Below are 26,940 nucleotides of genomic sequence, written 5' to 3'. Positions count from 1 at the left end.
ATGAAGGATCTGAGGGCAGAGCAGCAGCTGGTGGTGAGTCTAGCAGCAGTAACAGCAGCTTATGCAGTAGTCAATCTTACCCACTTCACCAGGGGGGTGGGGGGGGATCCAGCTATTTCTCCTCAAAAAAAAAGAGGTTCTGTTGCTCACACAAGACTGGAATAGCTGTCCCATCCTCAAGTGCTAGAGGTCCTCTTTTGGAAGGGAAAGGCGTTTTGCTCATGCTTGCCAACCCTTTCTTTACAATTGCTTCATACCTTCCTGCACGGGTGTTATATGTATGATCCCAAGGTTTACAAATATCTTTGTGCTGTACAGGCATATGCTAAAGCAACTATATGTTTATTCTTTAATTAAATCGCTTTTTAAGGTTATTTAAATTAGTATTACATACATAATAAACAAATGATAAGCTGCCGTTTCACACTGAGTTCAGGGAAGGATTGCTCAAAAGAATCCTCCAGAAACAAACTACCATTCAAAAGTCTTGTTATTTATATTCCAAAAAAATACCGGAGAAGTTTGGGCAATTTCCCTGATAATCTGATCATTTCATCATAATTCTCTTTTCTATTCAGGTATTGCACAAAGGGGGGCAGGGGGGATCCTGAAAATTTTAAATCTCAGAGCTGCTGCTTGAAAACCCTCATTAAGGGATCACTTATCTAGGCTTGTTATTGTAGAATTACAATTGTTCCCTGTAGAAACGAGATGCATGTGGTTACTGGGGCAATATCTGACATAGGTTGCTTCACAACTTGGTTCAAATCCAGTTAGGAGTGAAAAGTCCCCTCCCTTTATGAATATGCCTGCTGCTTTTCAGATACTCTTCTCTTCCTCGCCATTTTTTTTAGGGCAGAGATTGACTAGATAAATAGTGCTTAGCTGCACAGGTCAATTCAAAAGTAAGTCCTACTAAGCTCAATAGAACTTAGCTGAGGATTGCAACCTATCTTGGCAGCAAGGGTACATGCTGGGCGGGCTCTACCATTTGGCAGAGTGAAGCAACTGCCTCAGGCTGCAGATAGTGGGGGGGTGGCATTGAGGGCTGTGAGTGTCACATGGACTCCCATGCACCCCTTAATCCTCCATACAGATGTGTGGAGGACACTGTCCCATCTCCAATGTTGGAAGTAAGATTCCACCACCAATATGGTCAGGTTCTATACATGAATTGGCAGTGTGGGGAGAGATCTTGCAGAGATTCCTCCAGCAGTAGAAATATCTCGGCCCAGCCCTGATACTAGGGAAATTAAGGGCAATATTTGTCACTAGCGGCTACTAAAATCCAGCAAAATTGGATGGATTTACACAGTCGCTCTCTACGTTTGAGGCCATGTTTCTTTCCCAAGAAAACCGCTAAGCGCACTTTACTATTTGGGGTTTTGCACTATGTTACACTTTAAAATCACATGGTGTATTCAGTATCCATTTTTTGTTGAATGCTCTCGTGTAGGAGGAAAGCTTCTGCCTGGGCTGTAGCCCTTCAGGCTGCAGGTAAGATGCAGGGACTCAGGTGACAAAATGCTCCTCCATACAAATAACACCCCCCTTCACTTAGAAAACTAGCATATCATGTTAGGGAAAGGAGTTTTGGTTTCTTCCTGACATGCTGGTTTTCTATGTGCAGGGAAATATATATAATTTATTCATCAAGAAGCATTCAAGCCTGTGAACTGTTTACTTCTGAGCCAAAAGGATTGTGGTGCAAGCCTTAGCTAACTCCCTACCCATGTGTGCAGATAATGTACAGAATTTTTGAAGATTAAAAAGTGCATTTAACATAGTGTACACACGGTCTTCAGGGGCAGTCAGTTAGGATATTCGCTTAGCTGGACTAAACTCCCTGTGGCAGTTCTGGTATCATCAGAAACCCAATTCTTCTGTCTACAAGCAGGTGGCTCTCCGAATCCGCCCCCTGAATGAAGCTGAGCTGGAAGAAGGAGCAGCTGTTATAGCCCACAGAGTGGGTGACCAGGTGAGCGGATGGATGCATTCCAGGGAAGGATGATAGCTTCTGTAGGTTGAGCACCAGCTCTGCGTGCAAATGGTTTCAGGTTCAATCTCGGGCATCCCCAGTCCATGTCTATGTGTAGCAAGTAGCAAGTGATGGAAATGCAAAAGAATGAACCTGCAGTCTTGAAGATGTCAGGAGATACCTGGCTCAAACTTCCCTGGACACAGAAGCAACATGAGTGATAGTGGGTGAACATAGTCTGGAGAGAGACTGGTGGCTGAAATTATTTACAGAAATGATAGCACAGCTTGTCTTAAATTATGTCAAAGATTTTTTTGCGGCTGAAATGCATGTTATTTAGTATGTTCAAAGCCTGCTTTTCCTCCAAGGAGCATAGGGTATGGCACACATAGTCCCGTAACCCTCACCCCATTTTATCCTCAGAACAACCCTGTGAGGTAGGTTAGGCTAAGAGAATAGTGACTGGTCAAAAGTCACCCAGTGAGTGAGTGTCATGGCTGAGCGGAGACATTCACTCAAATCTCCCCAGTCCTAATCCACACCTTGACTGCTAACACCACCCTCCCCAGATCTAATGCTTTTCAGATGTTTTGGACAACGATTCCCAGTATTCTTGACCTTTGCAATGCTGGTTGGGGCTGATGGGAGTTGAAGTCCAAAACATCTGGAGGGCACCAGGTTGGGGGAAGGCTGTGCTACGCTCCATACTGGTGCCTAACTCCTGTTAAGGAACAAAAAATATGCATATTTGCAAAGCCAGATGGCAGGTTTCTGGTTGTAGAATTTAAAATGGCTTTAAAAGGGGGTTGGATAAATTCCTAGAGGCGAAGGCTATCAAGGGCTACTAGCTCCAATGGTTATGTGCTACCTCCAGTATCCGAGGCAGTAAGCCTGTGTGCACCAGTTGCTGGGGAACATGGGTGGGAGGGTGCTGTTGCACCGTGTCCTGCCTTGTTGGTCCCTGGCCGACGGCTGTTTGGCGACTGTGTGAACAGAGTGCTGGACTAGATGGACCCTTGGTCTGATCCAGCAGGGCACTTCTGATGTTCTTAAAATCTAGGAAAGCAAACTCACTTGAATAAAACTATATGATAGGTTTTTGTGCACCTCCACTTAAGTTGTACAGAATTCTGGGAGCAGTTGCCATAACCTGGAGATTTGCGTTGTTTTGTGATATTTAGTTATTAACAAATATTGAGTCTGGAAGAACAGGCAAAAAAAAACCTCAGGCAGTTGCTGCTATTTTTTAAAGCAACCTCAGTTTGCCCCAAAGCAAACAACATGCCCTTTGAGTGCTTCCAGCTGCAAAAATGCATATTTTCATTGCCTTCGTTGGCCAAATTCCAGCTATTATTATTATTATTATTTTATTATTTTATTTATATAGCACCATCAATGTACATGGTGCTGTACAGAGTAAAACAGTAAATAGCAAGACCCTGCCGCATAGGCTTACATTCTAATAAAATCACAGTAAAGCAATAAGGAGGGGAAGAGAATGCAAACAGGCACTGGGTAGGGTAAACAGGCACAGGGTAGGGTAAAACTAACAGTATAGAGTCCAAACAACATCAGGTTTTAAAAGCTTTAGGAGAAAGAAAAGTTTTTAGCTGAGCTTTAAAAGCTGCGATTGAACTTGTGGATCTCAGATGTTCTGGAAGAGCGTTCCAGGCGTAAGGGGCAGCAGAAGAAAATGGACGAAGCCGAGCAAGGGAAGTAGAGACCCTTGGGCAGGCGGGAAACATGGCATCAGAGGAACGAAGAGCACGAGCGGGGCAATAGTGTGAGATGAGAGAGGAGAGATAGGAAGGAGCTAGACCGTGAAAAGCTTTGAAGGTCAACAGGAGAAGTTTATATTGGATTCTGAAGTGAATTGGAAGCCAATGAAGAGATTTCAGAAGTGGAGTAACATGGTCAGAGCGGCGAGCCAAGAAGATGATCTTAGCGGCAGAGTGGTGAACAGAAACCAACAAACTGATGTGAGAAGAAGGAAGGCCAGTGAGAAGAAGATTGCAGTAGTCCAACCGAGAAATATAACCAGTGCATGAACAAGCGTCTTGGCAGAAGAGACAGACAGAAATGATTGAATCCTGGCAACAGCTACAGCTACAGCCTCACTGCCATAGGAACAAGGCCAGAAGTGCAACATGGGTTTCAGCTGACATTAAGACCTACCATGTATTTTTGGCAACTAGTTGCCACCAGCCATCAAAAGCCATTGATGAAACATCTTCCTGTCACTTGTGTCCATCAAGAAATACCTTTAGCTGTTAAGCAGACAAAGGATTGGAGTTAAAGAAGAGATCTGAGATGGGAATGTAAGGAGTATTGATAGCCTGAAAGTGTTAATTGGGTGATTTCTCTCTTGCATCTTTCTTTAATGATTTTATTACCAATTGGCGTCTATGCTCTTGTGTGTTCCTAATCTACATTGCAAACACTTTCCTAATTATTTCTCCAAGATGCTGCCAAAGTTTCACTGGAACATTGCAGCGCATGGTTCCTTTAGGTACATAATCCCCCACCCCTGAGACCGAAAATGCGTGCTTCTGATGTGTTTCAGTTGCGAAAAAACAATATGTTTCCCCCGGCCCTCTTCGACGTTTCTGTATGCAAGCGAGGAAAATTGTTCCCAGGAGAATCCAGAGAAATCCGGCCTGATTGAGAACTTTCTGTAGGAAAAAAAGCACACACATTTCTGTTTTCAATGAAAGATGCCTACGGACCCCATGTCTTGCTTTAAGCATTTTGCATTGCAACAACTTTGAGACATTGCAACCATTCCTCTATCTCTCAAACGGTTTGATATACCAAATGACCTACTCACGCTTCTGTAATTCTGCACTGAAGCATTTAAATGCAATGCCCCCCTCCCAACTTGATCCCCCTCCTTGTGGCTAGGTTTTTTTTTTTAATTAAAAATGATGGGAGCCCCAGAAACAGTGGAGATGCAGAGCATCATCACACAGGGGGAAATCGCGTTTGCTTACCATCGCTTCTCCACCCACGCATTTGTCCCTCATTACTTCCTCTTTTGAAAGAGGAAGTAAACAACGTGCACGTGGCCCATTCAGTGGGCCGTTTTGATCCTGCTGCATCTCCGGCACACAGCAGGAAATTGCGGCAACTTCCATCTTTAAAAATAAGTCGGACTTACTGGGGCATTTTTTTTTTGGTGGCGTGAAGAAGGCTAGAGGGGATGGGAGGCAGACAATGTCTTGAAGGACCTGTGAAAATCCCTGAGTGCCCAGTAAAGAGGGTGCAATAAAACACACATCTGATGGAGCTCATACTTAATCAGAGGCTGGATGGCCGTCTGTCTGTCAGGGTCACCACAGTGGCCAGATTCCTGCTCTGAACAGGCAGTTCTAACATTCGGTATACAGTTTGGCCTTCTATCAGTGATGAGCGCCAAGCCAAAAGCATGGATCTGTTTCTCTGCAATAGATGGTGGTTTTGATGGATCCAATGGAAGATCCAGACGACATCTTGCGAGCCAATCGGTCCCGGGAGAAGACCTTTATCTTTGATATGGTTTTTAGCCAAACAGCAGCCCAGGTGAGCTGATACTTGCAGTCTTTCTGAAATAACCTGGTGGGTGGGTGAGTGTTTTAAAAGGACCCCAACATGACAAATCCTTGCAACTATGCCACATATGAAGTTCATTTTGGACTCGCTCTGTGTTTCCAGATGTCTCTGTGGCATTCACCCCCTTGAACCTATGAGATACCTTTTATTCAACTTTTCCCCCCAATATTTCTTATTAAAGCTCTGTCTGGCCTTCACTGTTTGCAAGTTGCCTGCTTGCATGTGTGCAAGGTGTGTGTGTGTTATTTTCCATTGACTGTAGAATGGTGCTGCATTTCTAGTTGTGCTTGTGATGGAACTTTGGCGAGACTGCTGGGGATTTTGGGAGTTGTAGTCCAACACATATGGAGAGTACTAGGCTAGGGAAGTTTGACCTACAAGTTCCTCTGTGTACAGTTTTTGATCAACACGTGGAGATGATGGGTTTGAGGAAGAGGCAACGGATATCACTCCTTGTGCGGATTGTACACCGATACATTTTATTACATATATATATTTAAAATCCTGTCTTTCCTCTGAAGAATTCAGGGCAGCATAAATGGTTCTGCCCATCCCTCCCCAGGCCACAACAATCCTGTGGTGTAGGTTAGCTGGAGAGAGAGCAGCTTACTGATAGTCTTCCAATGACCTTTGTAGCTGAGTGTCTATTCAATCAATCAATCATCAGTTTATTGTGCTAGCCGAAGGCCATGACAAATACATCCATAGAAAAGCATACAACTATAAAAGTACACAACAGTTTAAAATAACCATGAGCACCATACAGGCAAGCTTAAATTTACTATGACTAAAGCTCTCATTTCGCTCAGCACTTTGAGTCTCCATGGCAGTTTATAGCAATTTTATCAAGTTCTCTCTTCCTAATCCTTTTCTCTGCCAGTGCAAACAGGGCCACTTTATGAGTGACATAACTGTTGGTATCACTAAGGAGGAAGAGAACTGTTTCTGCTTGGGCATTCATGCCTCCATATGTCAGCAGCGGTTTCAGGAGTCTCTCTCTTGGGTCCCTATACAGAGGGCAAGTTAACATATAGGGTGCTATGTCTTCCACTTGTTGTTGACCACAGATACATAATCTCGATTCAAATGGTACCTTGTGGTAGCGTCCACCCAGCACTGCAGTTGGCATCACTTGAAACCTCAGTGAGTGTCTATTTGAACCTTGGTATACGACAGTTCATCCTTCTCCAACTTGGGGCCCTCCAGATGTTTCAGACAGGTCTTTTTATTTTTTACCCTTAGCCATGCTTGCTGGAGCAGATGTGAGCCACCAAAGCATCTAAGATGAGAAAGGCTGCTCTAAACACGTTTCTTTTGCTGCATTACATTGTTTTTAATTTAATTTACAATTTAACAGTTGTTTTATTGTGTTTTTGCTGTTGTTATTTTTATGTATTTATTTAACAGATTTATAGATGTCTGAATATAAAAATCCGTTGTTGCTTTTTCTTTGTTTCTCTTGTTGCATTAAATTGCATTTAATTTACAATTTAACGGCTGTTTTTATTGTGTTTTTACTGTTGTTATTTTTATGTATTTATTTATTTAACAGATTTATAGATGTCTGTACATAAAAATCTGTATTGTTGCTTTTTCTTTGTTCCCCTTGTTGCATTAAATTACATTTAATTTACAACTTAACTGCTGTTTTATTGTGTTTTTACTGTTTTCATTTTCATGTATTTATTTAACAGATTTATAGCTGTCCATTTAAAAATTTCTCTAAGCGGTTTAAAGAGAGATAAACAGTTGGTTGTGTGTTTTTTAATTGTCTTTCATGCCACATTGGGTTTAATTATGTGTTTTATTGTTGTATGCCATTGTGGGAGGCCTCCCTTCTTGAAAGATAGCCAAGGAATATTTTAAATAGGTAAATGAATAAATAAAATAAATACTTGATTTGCTGCTGGTTTTAGTGCTACAGCCCGTACATTTCTGTTACAGTTTTGATCTGCCTATTGAGCTAAAACAGATGCTTAGAGATTGCTTTCTGAAATCTAACGGTAAAGAAAATGACTGCTATAAATTGGCTCTCAGTAACCAAGAAGGAGAGATGCCTCCCAGGTAGATTTGCTCTGAGTAGTTCCTCTTAGGAAGACTTTGTATACAGTATATTCATCCTGTATCATCTTTCTAAATCACTGGGGATGGTATTACTAATTCTAAGCTTACAGCAGAGTTTAGAGTCTGGGGTCTCTTGAGAGATGAAGTCATGTTTACTATGATTTGATTCCTTGCACTCCTATGATTCATTCTATGACCGTATGCGTCTGAAGCTTTTCTTGTAACAACAACAGTTTGCAATTTCACCCCTTCCCTTTTTTTAGGTTGTGATGGAAGAAGGAAAAAGATGGGTACAGCCGCATCACATGAGGACACTGTTGGGTTTCCTCTTTTAAAATGTTTCGGTTCTGAAAGAATGACAGGAGGCGTTGCAACTGTCAATTGTCTGTTTTTATTTTATAAAAATAAAGTCTCTAGTCCTCATGGCTGCAGAAGAAAGCCAAGTCGCATGTGGGTGGCAGTACACAGCGAAGGCTGCAGAAACAGAGACGCAGAGAGTTTTTTTGTCATCGGGCAGGGCATAATTTGAGCCAAGTTTGAGCTTAGTCCAGAACAAGTGCCAGGATTCCAAGTATGCTGAATAGTAATAAAAAAGGGTGCTTCTGATTATGAACAGAAGGACTTTCCTTCATAATTGAATAATGACAACCAGCATTTCTTGCACACACATCAGGAATGTGAAAACAATGACCCCTGGATGTGTATAAACAGCTTTACAGGTTTGTTCTGAGTAGTTGTCTGCACCTACTTCACAGTCACAGGTGAAGACAGATCTCATATTTAAAGAGAGGTCATCGCAGATCCTTCACTTTCACTATGCGCCCGTGAAAGTATGAAAGCAACAACAACAAAAATGTGTTTCATGTAAGAAATCAACAAGGGGAAAAAGCAGTTACCAAATTGCTCCACTGACTGCGACAAAAAACATCTTGGTGATGTTATGGGAGCTAACCAATCAGTGCTGCTCACAGCCAGCTTCGGATGCAAATCGACAGGCTCGCTTTCCTTGCCCACCCTTTTTAGAGCTTGCCCATGGAGAGGAAAAGGTCTTTTTGGTTATTGCAACACACTGAATGCAGTGAAAATTCTTTCAAACTGGTTCCACTGCTCTCTAAATATATATATCTTTTCACCCTAAGAGGGGAAAAGGGGGGGAAGGAAAAAAGACTCTCGAGGATTGCTTAACTAAGCACTTTGTCCCTCTTGAGTCTCTTCTCTGTTTCCCTTGTTCTTTTCCTTTGTTCCCTTTGTGTATGGAACTGAGACGCTTTCTGCTGAAAACCTGGTTGAGAGATCAAATGCGTGTGCCTATTTTTGACTTTTGACTTCACACATTGCTTCCCTGTGGTCAATTAAAAAGCTGCCTGCCGCCGCCTTCATTTGGCTGATGTCAAATTTTTTTGGCAGGGAACGCGGTACAAGATCTTTTCGCACCCATTAAAAGGGTGCGAAGAAGGAATGCCGTGAAGACGTGGAAAATGTGCTAAAAGAGAGAACAGCGGGAGGGAAGTCGTTGGGTGATAGGATTTCAGAAGTTTGTTTTATATAGACACAAGCAAGCGACCCAGGAGCAATCCAGTCCATTTGGTAATCAGATAATTGGGGCACCTCCTACCCAGGGGCTGTGTGGCATGAACTTGATGGTCTGGATAGTTAGGAGTGAGGGGTGGGATGTTATATACTCTCTAGACCTCATGCAATGAGATGTTTCTGTGTTGCCTGTGGTTATTGCAGGGATGGTTAAAAGGTAAGTAATATGTTCGTGAGAGTTGTGTGGTGCAGTTCTTAGTGAACCATGCCACTTCATGCTGGTGTGTGTGTGTATTTAGGTTGGGGACTGGACTAGGGTGACAATATGAAAAGGAAGAGTGGACTCCTGCATCTTTAACCATTGTATAAGAACATAAAGAGTGCCCTGATGCTGGATCAGACCAAGGGTCCATCTAGTCCAGCACTCTGTTCGCACAGTGGCCAACCAGCTGTTGACCAGGTACCAACAAAGCAGGACATGGTGCAACAGGCACTCTCCCACCCATATTCCCCAGCAACTATTGCACACAGGCTTACTGCCTCGAATACTGAAGATAGCACACAACCATCAGGGCTAGTAGCCATTGATAGCCTTTAGCTAGAGTGACCAGATACAAAAGAAGGCAGGGCTCCTGCAGCTTTAACTGTTGTGATGAAGAGGGAATTTCACCAGGTGCTGCATGTATACAAATGAAACCTGCTGAAATTCCCTTTTCTGTGCAACTGTTAAAGATACAGGAGCCTGGTCCTCCTTTCCATACGGTCACCCTGGACTGGACGTTTAAATACTCCCAAGTGAGGAAAACCTATTTCCTATACATCTAGGGTTTTGAACCTCAAGCCTGTGAGCTAAATCTAGCTCTCTTGGTTTCTCATGTGGGCTTGGGAATTCTTTTCTGTCTGAACATACATAGGCGTGCGCCCTAAATTGGCCGTTTCAGCAAGCAGCTCGATCTGAAATGTTTAAAAGCACCCATGTGAATGGCTGCCCGTGTGAGTATTGTGTTTCTGATCTGCTGCTATTAATCGTTCCTAGGAGGAGGTGTACTTGTCCACCACCAAAAATCTCATAGAAGGAGTCATTTCTGGGTACAACGCCACGATTTTTGCATATGGCCCTACAGGTGAGGAGGCTTAACTACTGTTGCTTGGTGGCTCACCAGATACGATTGGAGGAGTGGAAGAGTGTGTGTGTGTGTGTGTGTGTGTGTGTGTGTGTGTGTGTGCTGAAGTGCTCTCTTCATGGGTTGCGTCCCAAACATGCAAGTTCAGTGTCACAGCATTTAGAGGCAGCTCCAGACATTGACCTTTCCCTCCCCGCAATCCCTGTATTTTTTACCAGGTGCTGGGAAAACCTACACTATGCTGGGGACAGATTCTGAACCCGGCATCTATATCCGCACCCTCGACGATCTCTTTCGAGCCATAGAAGCCACCAGTGGTGACATGGATTACGTGGTCTGCATGTCCTACCTAGAGGTGAGATGGCCTGCAATCCACGCCGGTTAATCTGATTTGAGATGTTGCCAAATTTATCCTCTTCTCATTAACTTCCCAGGACATCCATTGTCTTTTGGAGAAGGTCACACGTATCACTGAACAGGTGGATAATTTCTCTCTCTCATTGCTGTGCGAACAAGAGCTCAGCAGATTGGTTTGTGTTATCTAAACTGGGGTGGTGGTGAGGGAATTGTAGCCTGGGTCCTGATATTTGTGCCTTTGTCTTTTAATCTGAATAGGTCTACATGGCCTTAATAAAGAGTATTTGGATTTTAACTGGGCATTTATCATTTTCCCTGGCACGTTCCGACTCTTGGCTTTATGCCCTGGCTGGAGGTCCCAGCTCTGATCCTAATCCATCGGTGGTCTACAGCGCAGCCCTGATACTACCACGCCTCCAGACATGCCATGGGGGTGTGGATATGAGTGTGCGATTCAATTCCAAGCGCAACACAAACCAGACCAAACTGTGAAGGAAATGTAAAAAAATCCTTCCCCCACCTGGATTGCATAAAGGGCAAACGTTTCTTTTTGCATACAGAGGTCTCCGGTTCAATCCGCAACATCTCCAGTTAGAAGGAACATGTAGCAGAAGAACGGAAAGCCCTTCCCGGCCTCATTCGGACCCTGGACCAGCACTGCCAGTCAGTGCAAACAGTACTGGACTAGATGGACAAATGGGCAGCTCCCAACTTTCAATTTTTCCTTCCCTCTCTTAGATCTATAACGAAGTGATCCGTGACCTTCTGAATCCATCCTCTGGATTTCTCGAGCTGAGGGAAGACTCCAAGGGGAGCATTCAGATTGCAGGAATCACAGAAGTCTCTACCACCAATGCGCAGGAGGTGAGTCTGGCTGGCCTTCCATGGGGAGGGTGGAGCTCTTGGGAAGCCACATTCTGTTGGTGGGTGGGGTCAAAGGCAGAGGGGGAGTGGCCAAAGCACGAGCCTATTTCAGCTGAAAGTGCTTACTGCCAGTAACTGGGCCTTAAAAGGGGCATTTCAGAGTTGGGGTAGAGGGAACCAGCCCCCCCCTGAACCGCTTCGCAGCACAATCCAGAGGGGCGGATTGAGATTTTGCCACCCCCACCCTACTTACTTGCCTCCGTGACGGACGGCGGTGGCAGGTAAGGGGGGAAGGGGGGCAAAACGGGGGCCGAATAAACCCCCTCCCCCTGCCCCCTTACCTGCCTCTGTTGCGGTCCGGTGCATGCTTCAACTGTGGGCCAGGCCTCAAACTGGAAGAGCAGGCTGTGGATTCGAATCGGGTCAGCTGCGGCCTGCTCTTTCGGCTTGAGGCCTGCCCCTCAGTTGAAGCCTGCGCCAGACCGTGACAGTGGCAAGTAAGCCCCCTCCCCCCCCCCACTTACCTGCCTCCAGCACAGTCCGGTGCAGGCTTCAACTGAGGACCGCGCTTCAACTGTGCTGGACCGCAATGGATACAGGTAAGCCTCCCTGCCCCCTTAACTGGCTCTGTCGTCACACAGTCTGTGGCGGTGGCAGCTGCACCAGGTGAGCACCCTTCCCCCCACTTACCAGCATTTGGACCTCTGGATGGAGGCAAACCACTTCGCCTCAATCCGCAGCTCCCCCGACCAGATTCGAATCCGCCTTTGGCGGAGGCGGATCGGGTCGCTCCGCCCTGGATTCACGATCTGAATTAGAGCAGAGCACAGCCCTAGAGGGAACTGCACAAAAGCCGGGAAACTGGGGAGGGGGGGAAAAGGGGGTTGATCCTTTTGGGGACCTGAGGTAGGCTAGATTTGGCTCCCAGGCCTTAGATGCCGTGCTCCCACTTTAGATCATGGAACTGTTGACGAAAGGCAACAAGGCACGTACGCAGGAGCCCACGGCGGCCAACAAGACCTCTTCGCGGTCGCACGCAGTCCTGCAAGTGTCGGTGAAGCAGACGAGTTGGGTGAAAGACATCAACGAGGAAGTGAGAGTAGGGCGGCTCTTCATGGTTGACCTGGCTGGATCGGAACGCGCATCCCAGGTGACTCTGGCTTTCCTGCAGCTCTTCGTCAGCCCCAATTCCCGTCATTCCTTGGCTCCAGCCTTTGAACCGGAAGACCTCCTAAACATACTTGCGAGGGAGAATGCCTCATGAAGCAAGGTGGAACCTACTTCTGAGTAAACATGCCTAGAAATGCCCTTCGACCATTGATACGGCACATTTTGAATCTCCGAAATACTGCTCCTCCATTATACATTTGAAATCTTTTGCCTGTGAATAATGCTCAAAGCAGCTTACACTATTTTTAAAAGATCACAAAAGCAAACAACAAATAATAAATTAACAACCCATATTTTAAAAAAGCAACAGCAAATATATAAATCAACTCACTTAACCCTTACAAAACCATGTGAGATGGGCCAGTATGATTTTCCAGATATTTCAAAGGGTGGGTGGTGGTAGTCGAGACAGAAAGACCGTGTTGCCAATTAGGGGGTTTGCGACTTGCTGGAATTTGAACCGTGAACTGTTCGACCCTTGGTCTCTACACAGCTTTCTGATTACGGTAATTACTTTCTTTCCAAGTGCAAAAGTGAATCTGTCTTGTCCTTCTCCGCAGACGCAGAACCGTGGGAAGAGGATGAAGGAAGGGGCTCATATCAACCGGTCGCTACTGGCTTTGGGGAACTGCATCAACGCGCTGAGCGAAAAGGGTTCCAGCCGAGGCCAATATGTCAATTTCCGGGACAGCAAGCTCACGCGCCTCTTAAAGGTACTCGAACCGTTTTCTGTTTCCTAGAGAGCTGATCCGAGGCAACATTGCACAATGTATGTAACGGCTTTCTCTGTGGTGGCATCCCAGTTGTGGAATACCCTTTTGTTGACTGGCGTCAACACTGGCTACATTTTGGCCCCAAGTTAAAACATGGGTTTTTGTTTTTTTTACGAAAGCCTTTGAAGGCTAAATTCTCCAATTGGCTTCCAATTCACTTCAGAATCCAATATAAACTTCTCCTGTTGACCTACAAAGCTTTTCACTGTCTAGCTCCTTCCTATCTCTCCTCTCTCATCTCACACTATTGTCCCGCTCGTGCTCTTCGCTCCTCTGAAGCCATGTTTCTCACCTGCCCAAGGGTCTCTACTTCCCTTGCTCGGCTTTGTCCATTTTCTTCTGCTGCCCCTTACGCCTGGAACGCTCTTCCAGAACATTTGAGAACTACAAGTTCAATCGCAGCTTTTAAAGCTCAGCTAAAAACTTTTCTTTTTCCTAAAGCTTTTAAAACTTGATTTTGTTCTGACTTTATACTGCTAGTTTTACCCTACCCTGTGCCTGCTTACCCTACCCTGTGCCTGTTTGCTTTCTCTTCCCCTCCTTATTGTTTTATTATGTTTTTATTAGAATGTAAGGCTATGCGGCAGGTTCTTGCTATTTACTGTTTTACTCTGTACAGCACCATGTACATTGATGGTGCTATATAAAATAATAATAATAATAATAATAATAATAATAATAATAATAATAATCTCCAAGGCTGCACAGCGTTTTACTTGTTCTTATTGCTTTTAAACTTTTCTACTGGTTTTAGTTTGTTAATGATTTAATACATTTTTAGCTGTGTATATTTATTGCTTTACATCATTCTGATTTTATCTGTATGCCGCCCTGAGACCCCAGTGATATAGGGCGGGATACAAATGTTTTAATTAACTGATTAATTAATAGTTCAAAGCTTATTGTACTAGCCAAAGGCCATTACAAATACATCAAAAGAAAATATTTGTACATATATACAGTAATATAAATATTACAGTAGAAAATTATACAGATAACTTAGGATTTGCCATAACTGAAACTCAGCTTTCACTCAGCAGTCTGAATCTCCAGGGCAGTTTATGGCAATATTGTCTAGTTCACTCTTCCTTATCTTTTTGGCTGCCAAAGCAAACAAAGCCACTTTATATGTCACATAAAGTACCACTCAAAAGAAAATGAACCGTTTCTGCAAGTGTATTCCTATATCCATGTGCTAATAAGGGTTTCAGGAATCTCATCCCAGAGTGCAGGACATGGAATAATGGGCTCAAGTTATAGGAAACCAGATTCCAGCTGGACATCAAGAAAAACTTCCTGGCTGTTAGAGCAGTACGACAATGGAACCAGTTACCTAGGGAGGTGGTGGGCTCTCCCACACTAGAGGCCTTCAAGAGGCAGCTGGACAAGCATCTGTCGGGGATGCTTTAGGGTGGATTCCTGCATTGAGCAGGGGGTTGGACTCGATGGCCTTGTAGGCCCCTTCCAACTTTACTATTCTATGATTCTATGATTCTCTTGGGTCCCTATACAGAGGGCAAATTAACATGTAGTGAACAACGTCTTCCGCTTGATGTTGGCATTCAAATGGCACCTTGTGATAGCGTCCATCCAGAACTGCAGTTGGCATAACTTGGAATCTCGGTTCAATAACTTTTTATATTTAAACAATCATATTTACTGTTTTACTCTGTACAGCACCATGTACACTGATGGTGCTACATAAATAAATAATAATAATAATAATAATAATAATAATAATAATAATAATAATAACAGCATTCCTTAGGGGAAAAGGTCTCGTTTTGGACAAATAAATGGCTCTGAAGTGTTCTGTTTTCACGAGAGGGAACCACTGGGAGAATTTAGAGTTTTTAATTAGTTGCAGATCCCTCCTAATAAATTAATAAAAGGATGGGGGAAAATTGCATTGTATGTGCTAAAGTGACTTCCTCAAAAGGTTTTGCTCAATCTGGGCCAGAGATCATTAGAGGGCACCAATAAAGGCCTGTGATGGCGTCAGAGGGCACCCAAAGGCCAGTGACGGCATCACTGATGACATTCCATCGTATCTGGTTGATATGGCAACGTGAGAATGTCTTTTGAGCTGAGCCTGCCTTGGTCCCTAGAAAGACCCACGTATGCAAACACAAATCTACGCCTGAGTGACTTCTGTGTCTGTTGCAAGGCAATGGCAGACACTGCAAAATACCTACATAATGTGCTTATTGAGCTCAGGACTAAGCTTACCAAAAATGTTTGCTTTCATTTAAAAAAAAACAAACGGGTTTCTAGCCCTTATTAGATATGAAGATTTTCTTGAAAGTGGGCGGGCTGTGTCTGCTGAAATCTCAGGTGACGAAGCAAGATTTCCAGTAGGACAGGGCTCCTGATAAAAGTTAAAATGGGGTGCGGGGGAGGGTAGGAACCACGTACACCAATCTCTTTGGCAGTGGGGCAGGTGGAAATGAAATAATTACCTTTTTAAAAGTTTTCCCCAGCTGACTGCTGTCCCATAGATAGTTGGCACTGCCGGGGGGGGGGGGGAAGAGATTATTATGTCTTCTGGCTCTCTGGGCATCTTTTTAATGCTGCAAACAAGCGGTTGAGTTTTGTTGGCCGTTGCTGGCCAGAGAGTCATGGGGGAAATGTGTCATCTGTGTAGGACTCACTGGGCGGCAACAGCAGGACAGTTATGATCACCCACGTCAGCCCCGCCAGCAGCTCCTTCGAAGAATCTCGGACAACCTTGATTTATGCGTATCGCGCGAAAAACATCAAAACGAGGGTAAGACAGCAAAGATTCTGGTCCACTTGCATTGGCTGCCTATACGTTTCCGAACCCAATTCAAGGTGCTGGTTTTAACCTATAAAGCCCTACATGGCTTGGGACCGCAATACCTGATGGAACGCCTCTCCCAACATGAACCTACCTGTACACTTCGCTCAACATCTAAGGTCCTCCTCCAAGGGAAGCTTGGAGGATGGCAACAAGGGAGAGGGCCTTTTCAGTGGTGGCCCCCCGACTGTGGAATGATCTCCCCAATGAGGCTCGCCTGGCACCAACACTGTTATCTTTCAGGCACCAGGTCAAGACTTTTCTCTTCTCCCAGGCATTTAACAGCATTTAACAACGCTAAGTTTGTTTTTAATGGACCCCAGAACTGTTGTTTTTAAATGGATACTGTTGTTTTTATGTTTTTGATGGTTTTAAATTTTGTATACTTTTTAAATGTTTACTGTTTTTAACTTTTGTAAACTGCCCAGAGAGCTTCAGCTATGGGGTGGTATATAACTGCTATAAATAAGATTTTGATTCTGCCTTCTCCAAGTACAAAGGCCTGCTTTTGGGATTACTGGAGAGATTGGCCCCTGTGAAAAAAAGGGATGATGAACCTGGTGGAGTTTTTTGTTTTTTTAATCAGACCAGCAGGGCTGTTTTTATATTCTTCCCGCTATTTGGGTGACAGGTGTCTTATGGTTTCCGATGCCAAAGGCATGTTTTCACGCATAGCTGATGTATGCGACCAGGTTTTCTTTGGATGGGATGAATCACCAGGTGTTCTTTGACTCGGCAGGTGAAGTGTAACCTCCTCAACGTCTCCTACCACATTGCTCAGTACACCAGCATCATTTCAGATCTGCGCAGGCAGATTGAATGTTTGAAGGCGAAGGTTGAAAACCAAGAGAAGAAGCATCTTCTCAGCTCTGGCACCAAAGACATACAAGGCAGAGGTGACGGTTTATGAGATTCGCTTCATGGCCATTTTATTCCTTTCGTTGCTTTCTTACAAATTTCTTCTCTCTTTCCAGGGTTTGGCGAACGTGCCGCTGTTTATGTAGCGAAAACAGCATCACGAGAGGGAAGGCTTCAGAAGGTTCAGGGGGAAACTGCTTTTGTGCAGGTGCACTCCATACTGCAACATTTTGTTGCAGGTCACACTTTTAAAATTATATTGGTTATCTGGGATGAAAGGGAACAGTTACTGTGAGGTTACCTTCCCCTATTGTTCACTAATGGACAAGATTTCTTCCCAAGACAGCCAGAACATTTTAAGGACTTCCTTGCGCACATCAGTTTTTAATAATTTCTCAGGATTTGATTAAAAATTGTCATGGGGGACACTCAGGGATGTTCTGCACCCCGTTTTCATGGAAAATCCCATTTAGCGCTCCCACTTAAGTTTCTTCCTAACCAGTCTTTTAAGCCTTAAAAGTGCACGTTGACCCAAGCGGAGTTTCTGGAGGCTTCCTTCTCAGCCAGTGTGCCTAGTGTTGCATCCTGAGGGCTAGAAACTTGCTTTAAAATAAAATAAAAACCGGGGTAGGAAAATAACGGTTCTCGTGTTTTCCCTCAGCAGAGACTCACCAGGACCCTGAAGAGTACAGCCGCCAGCAGATGAGCAAACTACGGAAACAGCTGACCGGGGCCTTCAAGGAGCAAATGGGCATGCGCCGTAGCCTTATGGAACTGGAGAACGCCAACATGGAGCTGCACGTGGACACCTCCAGGCACCTTCTGATGATTGCAGAGTGAGCAGTGCCCCCCGCCCGCAACTACACATCTGTTCTCTTGGGCCATGGCTAGATGAGGTGGTAGTAGGGCGACAATCTCACAATTTTATGATCATGAGATCGTCGCCCTGGTCTACATGCGGCGCACAACATCGTGGCCGCCATTTTGTTGTTTTTTTTTTAAAGGGAAATGAGCACCTAGGGTGACCCTATGGAAAGGAGGGCAGGGCTCCTGTATCTTTAACACTTGCATAGAAAAAGGCATTTCAGCAGATGTCATTTGTATGCATGTAGCACCTGGTGAAATTCCCTCTTCCTCACAACAGTTAAAACTGCAGGAGCATTGCCTAGCGTGGTCATATACAAAAGAGGGCAAGGCTCCTGCAACTAACTGTTGTGATGTCCTGCAAGGGACTCATCATCAATTCTTTATTACAGTCAACAGACCAATAAAACATGTAAAAACACATAATAAATATTTTAAAATACATGGAATTAAAACAGAGTATGATTGCATGAATCCTCCTTAAAGTTCTGTACTAGAAGCGAAAGGAAGTCCTGCCACCATAACTGATCTGGTAAGGATTGCCCGGTTAAGAAATTTAGCGACTTGTTTGGTGGTCTGCTTATCTTGGGCCTGTAAAAGGACTGACGTAAGGGTCACGGACGAGCGTCCAGGTAATCGTTGCGTGAAAGGATGGAGAAGGGCTTTTCTTGCCTCCTGATAGAAGCTGCAGTTGAATAATACGTGGGAGACAGATTCCACCTCCTCGTTGTTACAGGGGCAGTAAGCAAGGGACTCAGAGGCCACTTGATTGGTTGTGGGCAAATGCAGTGGGGGTTGGTTGCTCCGATGTCAGTGGGGCAATGAATCCGCTCCGGGTTTTGGTCAGAACCACTCAGTAAGAGATGGAAGCTATAATAGGCTGGTCGGTCTGATGTTTTGGGTGTCTTTGGTCCCAGCCATTTTGACTTTGGCCTAGCCACTTTTGCATTGAGTCCTACCCACCACTGGAACGCAGCTCCAACATTGGATATTCAGTCCTCGGTGTAAACCATTGAGTCCCGAGGTGTGACCAGCCCTCGCTAAGATGTGGCTCCTTGCAGCTGGGAACGGGAGAACGCCAATCTGGCTCCAAAGCGGCATGTGAGCGCGAAGGAAGACGAATCCATGGAGGAGGCAGAGCAAGAAGATTCCCCCGAACCTCACGAGGTCGTCATAGCCAGGGAAGAGATCAGCATGCTGTTGGCGGAGCAGCGGAAAACGGCTGCCTTAAAGGTAATGGTGAAGGGCGCATGCTTCAGCGAACCGGGGAGAGACCGTGTCAGCGAGAGCCGATCCATGAGATTTCCCCGATTGAAAGTCAGTTTTAGTGACCATTTTTAAACAGGGTAAAATAAATCGCCAAGTAGTGACTTTTCCCTGTTAGCAAATGGAAACAGCTGAAGAGAAGGAGCAACTCCGGGGGTGGGTGGGGGGCTTTTCAGTGGGCCCCTGTTGGGGCGTGGGCCCTTGGCAGGGCCCCCACTACACTAAACCTCAACGCCAGCCCTGCTTAGAGCCACGGTTCTTCAAGGGGGCCTCTTCCTTTCCTGATTTAGGCAGACCTGGAGCGGAGGCTGACCAACGCCAAAAAGAAAGTCTCCCAGATGGAGAAGCTCTTGCCAGAGCAAATTACCAGCGAGGAGCAGCGGGAGGTTCTGCGGCTCCTTTGCAAGGCTCACGAGCTGGAGGTCGGGAAGACGGAGCTCCAGGCCAACGCCTTGTGCCGGGAGAACCTGCTTTGCCAGAAGGATTTCGTCATCCAGCGTCACCAGCAACACAGGCGCCTCTGCGAAGAGATAATCCAGCAGCAGCGGAGGCTGATCAAGGGTAAGGACTGAGCTCTGCGTAGAAGAGCCAGGGTGGCATAGTGGTTAGAGTGTAGGACTAGGAGATCCGGGTTCGAATCACCCGCTTGGCCATGAAGCTCACTGGATGGCTGTGGGCCAGTCACTGGCTCTCTGCCTAACCTACTCCGCCAGGTTATTGTGAGGACAAAACAGAAAGGAAGGAAGATCATCTACATCACCTTGAGCTTCTTGGTGGGCTATGAATATAATGAACCATCAGGCAAACCAATGGCACAGGATTGCAGAGTCTCTCTTTCTCTCCCTAGATAGCCTGCATAACAACGGTCTGTAACGTTGCCTTCCTTAGCTACCTGGGAGCATTGCTTTTCTTTAGCAGCATGTGATGGAACCAGTGACCTGGGGAGGTCGTGGGCTCTTCTCCCACCCTAGAGGCCTTCAAGAGGCAGCTGGACAACCACCTGTCAGGGATGCTTTAGGGTGGATTCCTGCATCGAGCAGGGGGTTGGACTCGATGGCCTTGTAGGCCCCTTCCAACTCCGCTATTCTATGATTCTAAGTGATGCCGTGTGAAACATGATGGAAATAATTCTGTCCGGCAGGCTTTACAAATCCGCACACCATTGCCTTTAATGCTCAATGATGCCTTGAGAAGTCTCATTTTTGTGGCATCCCCTATCCGACGCTTTCTTGCTGCCCCCCAGAGCACAACATCCCGGTCCCAGCGCCGCTGGGGAAGCTCTACCGCCTGCATTTCCGCGAGTTAGAAGAAGGGACGCTGGACCGCCTGCTGCTGCTTCATTCGCTGATGTCCAACGCGCTCCAGGTGAGGCAGACCCATCCCTGCTTCCTGGAAACATACCTGCGTGTTCTCTAGGGGTTTAAGACCTCCTGGCAGAGGCCCTTCTCTCGCTACTGCCGTCAGGAGAAGGATGCTTGTTGGGGATGTGAGAGAGGGCCTACCCATGTTTCGGAACTCCACGACGAAGGAGGCTAGTTGGCGTAAAGGTAATGCCCTCTGTCTGCCAGACAATGCTGGTTTTCCTGGACTCTAGGACCCTGTTAGCAACTAGGGCTGTACACGGACCCCCCAAAATGCTTCATGGCCCAATCCAAAACTTTCAGATCGGGCCTGAACCGCTTCAGGTCGATCTGACCCTCCCCTGCTCCGCGGCCTGCTTCAGCTTTGAGGCCTGGGCCTCAGTTGAAGCCTGCACCGGACCACAACAGACACAGGTAAGCCCCCTCTCCCCTCTCCCCCCTGCCCCCTTACCTGGATCCATCGCCGCATGGACTGTGGAGGTGGAGCCAGGTAAGTCCCCCTCCCCCCCACTTTCCTGCCTCTGTCGCAGTCTTCAACTGAGGCCCAGGCCTCAAAATGGAAGCAGGCCACGGTCTGCTTCCACTTTGAGGCCTGTGGCTTAGTTGAAGCCTGCACCGGACTGCAACGGACACAGGTAAGCCCCCCTGCCCCCTTACCTGGCTCCTTCGCCGTTGCCGCACAGACTGCGGAGGTGCCAGGTGAGCACCCCCCACTTACCTGCATTCAGAGCTCCGGATGGAGGCGAACCGCTTTGCCTCGATCCACAGCTCCCCCGACCTGATTCGGATCCGAATTGAAGTGGAGCACAGCCCTATTAGCAACCCCTATGCAGAGTACCGGGCCACCGGTCTTTTCTCTGCAATCCAGTTGAGGAGGTGGGCTTCAGGGGAAAGTGGGTGGAGGTTTCCGGGATCGGTGGAATTGCATGCAGCCCGCGGGCTTGAAATTGCCCACTCCTGCCCGAGAGGATATCGTCTAGACTCCAGCACCTTCTAAGGCGTTCTTCTTCTGTGTGTCCCCTGCCTCTCCAGGATAACTGTGCTCTTGATAAGGCTGAGACACTGGACCTCAGCAAAGAAGAGAATCGGAAAGGGTCGCTTGATCACAAGAAAGATTTCGTCGGGGGAGCAAAATTTGAGCTCCCTCCGATTGTCGTGGAGTCGGACAGGTGCTTGCATCCTTCCAAAGCCCTCTCGAGTTCCAGGGGTGCAGACAAACACCCCTATTTGGGGGTGGAGGCTCATTGAGTCTGCTAATAACCCAAAGAGGGTGGGTTTCCTGCCCCTAAAGAGGACTTGCCAGTGGAGGCTGGTGGCTCTTTTTTCAGTGTGGTTGTAAATCCATTCTAGGTTTTAGTCAGAATTCTAAAAGGGCCGTTTGGGGGATAGGGTGCAGCACCTTGGGTAACTCTTTTGAGCTCTGGCCGATTCTGACCGAAACCCAGAATAGACTCACAGGCCCACCAAAATCAGAGTCACCAGCCTCCACTGCAACCTGCCTCTCGCTCCGATAAGGCGTGACTTGTTCTTCCTTTTTCTAGCGACAGCTACAGATCATGTAAAAACACCCCGGCCAAAAGAAAGGCGAACCGTGAATGGAATCGCACCCCGACATTGTTCCATTTGCTGAGAACTCCTGTTCGACAGGTCAGTCAGACATAGTTGCTTCCTTCACATTCCCACCCCCAACTGAGGCACAAGGGGGTCATAGGAACATTAAAACATGCCTCGCACTGAGTCCATACAGCCCAGTGTTGTCAGCACGAACTGGCAGCAACGTCTCTCTAGGGTTTCAGCCAGGAGTTTTTCTACCCCTGAGCTACGGCCCCCTCCCCCATGAGAATATCCTCTCCTTGTCTTATCAACAACCCTGCGAGGTAGGGTAGACTGAGAGAGTCCACCTGGCAACTTGTCAGGCATCAGGCTAGCTGGGGTTTGGGACCTGCTTGTCAGCCAAAGTGGGCCGGTGCAGATGTGAGGGTCTTAAACAGGCAGGGGTCAAGTTCCAGGGCAGCTTCCCCCAATCTGGTGGCCTCAATACCACTGGCCATAGTGGCTGGGGCTGATGGGAGTTGAAGTCCAAAACATCTGGAGGGCCCCAGGCTGGGGAAGGCTGCAGTTCAACAAACAAGGATGGCAGGGCCCAGGTGCATAGTCAGAAGCCAGGCAGAAGGCAAGATGTCCAAGGTGGAAAATGGTGGAGCTGAAGCAAGAGTTTAGGCAGAGACCGAGAAGCGTTGTTTAGATTGAGGCCAAAGCTCTGGGAAGCACTGAGGCTTTATAGGGCCAGGTGGGCCGCCATTGGCCCTGGGTTGGGTCAGCTGACCAAGTGCTGTGGAAGGGTAGTATTGCAGCCTAGATGGCGCCCTTGAGCCAGAGTCTGCCAGCCTTGCTGTGGTGGAACCAGGTCACCCTTTTGAGTGGGAGGAACGTTTGCTAAGTAACAAACAGAACCTGCAAACCAAAGAGCAAATGCTGAGCTTTCGATGGCTTTGGTTTCCAGAAGAAGGCCCCAGGCGTTCCTCTGCAAAAAGCTGCCTCCAAGCTGCGTTCTCCATCTTCCCAGGACTCCAGAAGGAAGAAGTCCAGGGCAGAAATCCAACCCGGGAGCCCCCTCGGCCTGGATGCTTTAAGGGAGATTGCCGATGGTACCAAACGGATCAGTTTGATTGCAGCCAGGCGCCGCTCCCGAGCCCACGATGGAGACCCCGGTGGGGAGCTCTTTTCCATCCGCTCCTTTGAGGAGGACATGGCGCTGGAGGTGAAGCCCCCACAGCCCAGATTCACTCCAGAGCATCACTCGAAAAGCGCTGAAAGTGTCGAAAGCCTCAGCGCAGAGCCCCAGAGGAAAGGATGGCCACACTGCAAGGCTCAGAAGGATGAAGGGGAGAGGACAACCAGGAAGAAAAGGCCCCGCTCCCTTGAACCTATCTCCCCCAGGGTACGTTTCCTTCTTGGTAGCCTTCCTCAACCCTGGCGCCTTCTAGGTGTTTTGTGCTACAACTCCCAGCATGCCTGACCATTGGCTGTGTTGATGGGGACTGATCAGAGTTGAAATCCAAAACTTCTAGGGAGTACCACGTCGGGGAAGGCTGCTTGACGTGGAATGGGACCAGAACTGAGATTAGGCAAACGTGGGGAGGAGGTGTTGAACGCCGGTTGACCAGGATACTTCCCATAGCTGTGGACTTGCCCTGTGCGAAGTCACCACTCGCCCCGAAAAGCGAATGCATGCAGTCTGCCATTCAGCAAATTGGCATGTTTTGTAATTAACAGGCGCCTTGGGATGAGGCTGTCTTACCAGCAGGGACAGACTTTAGGCTGGCAGGATTGGTTTTGCGTTTTTTGTACTAGAACCCTGAGATCCACCAACCAGAGCCAGGTAGAAAATGGCGGCTGGCGTGCTGGTGATGGGAGTCAGTGGCTTGCTGCATCCTCCGAGCTGCTCTCTGGGATGACCTGTGTTTACAAACCTTCATCTGAGCTGCTACACATCAGGGATTCCAACATCCTAATTTGTGTGTGAATATGTGCGTGTGTGTGCAATTACGTCAGAAGCAGTGGCGGTTCCTGTTATTGGTGGGCCCTTGAGCAAGGTCTCCTCAGTGTGCCCTCTCCTCAGTGAGTTTGACCTTCCCACCACTCTTGTCAGCACCCATTATTGCTCCCTCTCGTCCTTCCTATCACTGCTACCACTTGTCAGCCAGAGAGCAAGCAAGTGGTAGCATCTTGACGACATGAACCTACCCGTACACTGCGCTCAACATCTAAGGTCCTCCTCCGAGTGCCTACCCCGAGGGAAGCTCGGAAAGTGGCAACAAGGGAGAGGGCCTTTTCAGTGGTGGCCCCTCAATTGTGGAATGATCTCCCCGACGAGGCTCGCTTGGAGCCAACATTGTTATCTTTTTGGTGCCAGGTCAAGTCTTTCCCCTTCCCCCAGGCATTTAATTGCATAAGCTGAGTTTTTTTAACTGACCCCAGAATAGTTGTTTTAAACAGATATTGTGTTTTTGTTTGTATTTTATGCTTTTTATGGTTTTAAATTTTGTATATTTGCTTCACTGTTTTTAACTTTTATAAACCACCCAGAGAGCTCCGGCTATGGGGCCATATATAAATGTAGTAATAAATCATCATCATCGTCATCATCTCCTCCTTCTCACTGCCTCCATTGCCTGGGCTAGAATGAGAGGCAGGTGAACAACGATGCAATGGTGAAGAGGAGGAGCCACTTCCAGGGGGCTCCCCCTGCTGGGATGTGGGCGCTCAGCAGTTGCCCGACCATGCTGACCTCTGACGCCATCCATGGCTCTTACGCACCTCCTGGGAACTGTCCAGAAACCCACCTGCAGATCCCCGTCCATTTTGTCTGCTTGACAGGCCTTCCAAGTAAAGCATCGGATCCCATCCAGTCTTGGAGACAATGGGCCAGAAAGCCGGCTGTCGAAAGCCAAGTCCCCGGATCTGGCTGTGAGCCACCCATCCCACATCCTTGCGTCTGCCACCAAAATCAAATTCCACACAGGCCACCCAACAGGTAGAACGCTGGTTCGGTGGTGGGTGGGAGCAGTCTCAGGACTGGTCTATGCATTATACTTGCTGTGGGGTGGGTGGGGGTATGTCTCTGCAAACCACCTTTGGGGAGCAAATGATATATGGGACAACCAGTGTGGCTCGCAACCAGGGCCACCACCAGCATTACACCTTGGAAGGGACGACAGCAATTGAGCACCTCGTGCTGTTACTCATTCCAGGTTGGTTCTGTCTCTGTTCCGTTACGGAAGACAACTTGCTCCTGATGTCTGGTTTTAGTATTATTAGTTTCCTTTTGCTTCTGACGATGCCTCGGAAGCCAACTTCTGGGCTGCCCGTAAGGCAAGCCCCCTCCCCAGGAATCCTAGAGGGCGCCAGCCTTCTAGGAGTTCGGGCACTTTGCCAAGGGGTCCCTCAGCCCCGGAGCTAGCCCCGATAGATATGGCATGGCACGAACGCAGGCAGCCTCAAGCATGATGTCTCTAGTTAAAGCCCTGTTGAACCTCTTCAGCACAAGGTGTGGAGTCTCTTTCAGGGCGAGGGCCAAATTCAGTTTTGGAGAAGCTCCGAAGCGGATGGGTTGGGCCAAAGAGAGTGGAGCCAAAATACCCCAAAAATGTTCTTACTGCCAGACGCTAAACCTTAGGAGAGGCATTACAACTTTTTGGAATGGGGGAAAGGGAGAAGAACCCACAAAAGCTAGGGAACTATCAAGCTGTCAGGGGAAAGGGTGTGGATTGGGACCCCGAGGCGGCCTGGATTGGAATCCCAAGGCCCAGGTTCTCCATACCTGAGCTAAAGGACCTTGGATAACAGATCCGCCCAAAGGCCACTGTCAATCAGAGAAGAGACGCCTGGTCTCCACGGACCATTTGGGTCTGATTTGGTAGAAGTCTGCTTCTTAAATCCTTAGCCCTAAACGCGTTCTTCTTTGCTTCTAGTCTAAATGAGCCTGGTGCTCATCTATCTTTCTGTCCCCACCCAGAAGTAAACCCACTGCAGGTCCTGGCTGGGAAGAACACCGCCCCAAGCACCGTCCAGCAGAGCAATTCCGGTCAAACGCGAGGTCACGTTCTCCAGAAACGAGTCAAAGGTCAGTCAGTAGGGGAGCCATCGTGGCCAGCGAATGGACACTGCTATTTCCACTTGGTCGCCTTAAAATATGTCCCGGTTTCAGATGCTCTCACGTCCTACATTTTGTCCTCTCCTTTTGGAGCTGGGGCTGGCTACGGTGGAATGGATCTGGGGCTGGGTTTATTTGAAAGAACACCTCTTCAATTTCGGGGTGCTCAGCAGCCAAATTTTAAATTGCACCTCACTCACGTGCCCCTGGCAAGACTCTGAAAGCTGCACAGTTGTGTTTCTTTCCGCCTGCCAGAAAGACGTTAGCGGAAAGGGGGAATTGCTTTTTCAGACAGCCGCACAATCCCAATATAATCTGAAGAGGAAGCGCAGAAGTAAGGGAAACCAGACAGGGCTGGTATGGTATTGCTGTTGAGCCGTTTGCTCTCTAGGAACTGAAATTGCAAATCCAGTCCGCTTTGCAAGATGGTGTTTCCCACCCCAGACTCTTTTCCGGCTGGAGGTCACCGCTCCTCCTGTTACTCCAGTCACATGCATTTCCTTTGCCTGTGTCATTTGTCTCCCTTTCCAAATAATTTCGCATGCATTTTTACACTGGGAGCGCCACAGTTAGAAGGATGGGGACACTTCTGCCACAGGGTCACTGCTCAAAAGACATGGGAACCATCTCCTGGATCAGGCTGTTGTGTTTTCAATAGCCGCTAGCTCC

At 47.3% G+C, this 26,940-nt stretch overlaps 1 protein-coding gene across 1 annotated transcript; it reads left to right on the top strand.

The window, feature by feature from the left end:
* On the top strand, positions 1–26,537 carry LOC134410301 (kinesin-like protein KIF19). Its single transcript, XM_063143493.1, has 20 exons — positions 1–33; positions 1,898–1,978; positions 5,426–5,536; positions 10,197–10,284; positions 10,503–10,639; positions 11,380–11,505; positions 12,461–12,655; positions 13,236–13,388; positions 16,093–16,215; positions 17,006–17,156; positions 17,786–17,960; positions 19,050–19,221; positions 19,545–19,815; positions 20,498–20,619; positions 21,648–21,784; positions 22,157–22,262; positions 23,119–23,556; positions 24,996–25,152; positions 26,134–26,241; positions 26,527–26,537. The coding sequence occupies exons 1-20, from the start codon at positions 1–3 to the stop codon at positions 26,535–26,537; spliced, it is 2,895 nt and encodes a 964-aa protein (XP_062999563.1).
* Positions 26,538–26,940: the final 403 nt, after the last annotated feature.

Source organism: Elgaria multicarinata, chromosome 17 (genome assembly GCF_023053635.1).
Source record: "Elgaria multicarinata webbii isolate HBS135686 ecotype San Diego chromosome 17, rElgMul1.1.pri, whole genome shotgun sequence".
Lineage (NCBI taxonomy): Eukaryota > Metazoa > Chordata > Lepidosauria > Squamata > Anguidae > Elgaria > Elgaria multicarinata.
The sequence above is the reverse complement of the archived record's forward strand: the minus strand, read 5'-3'. Positions and strand labels throughout refer to the sequence as shown.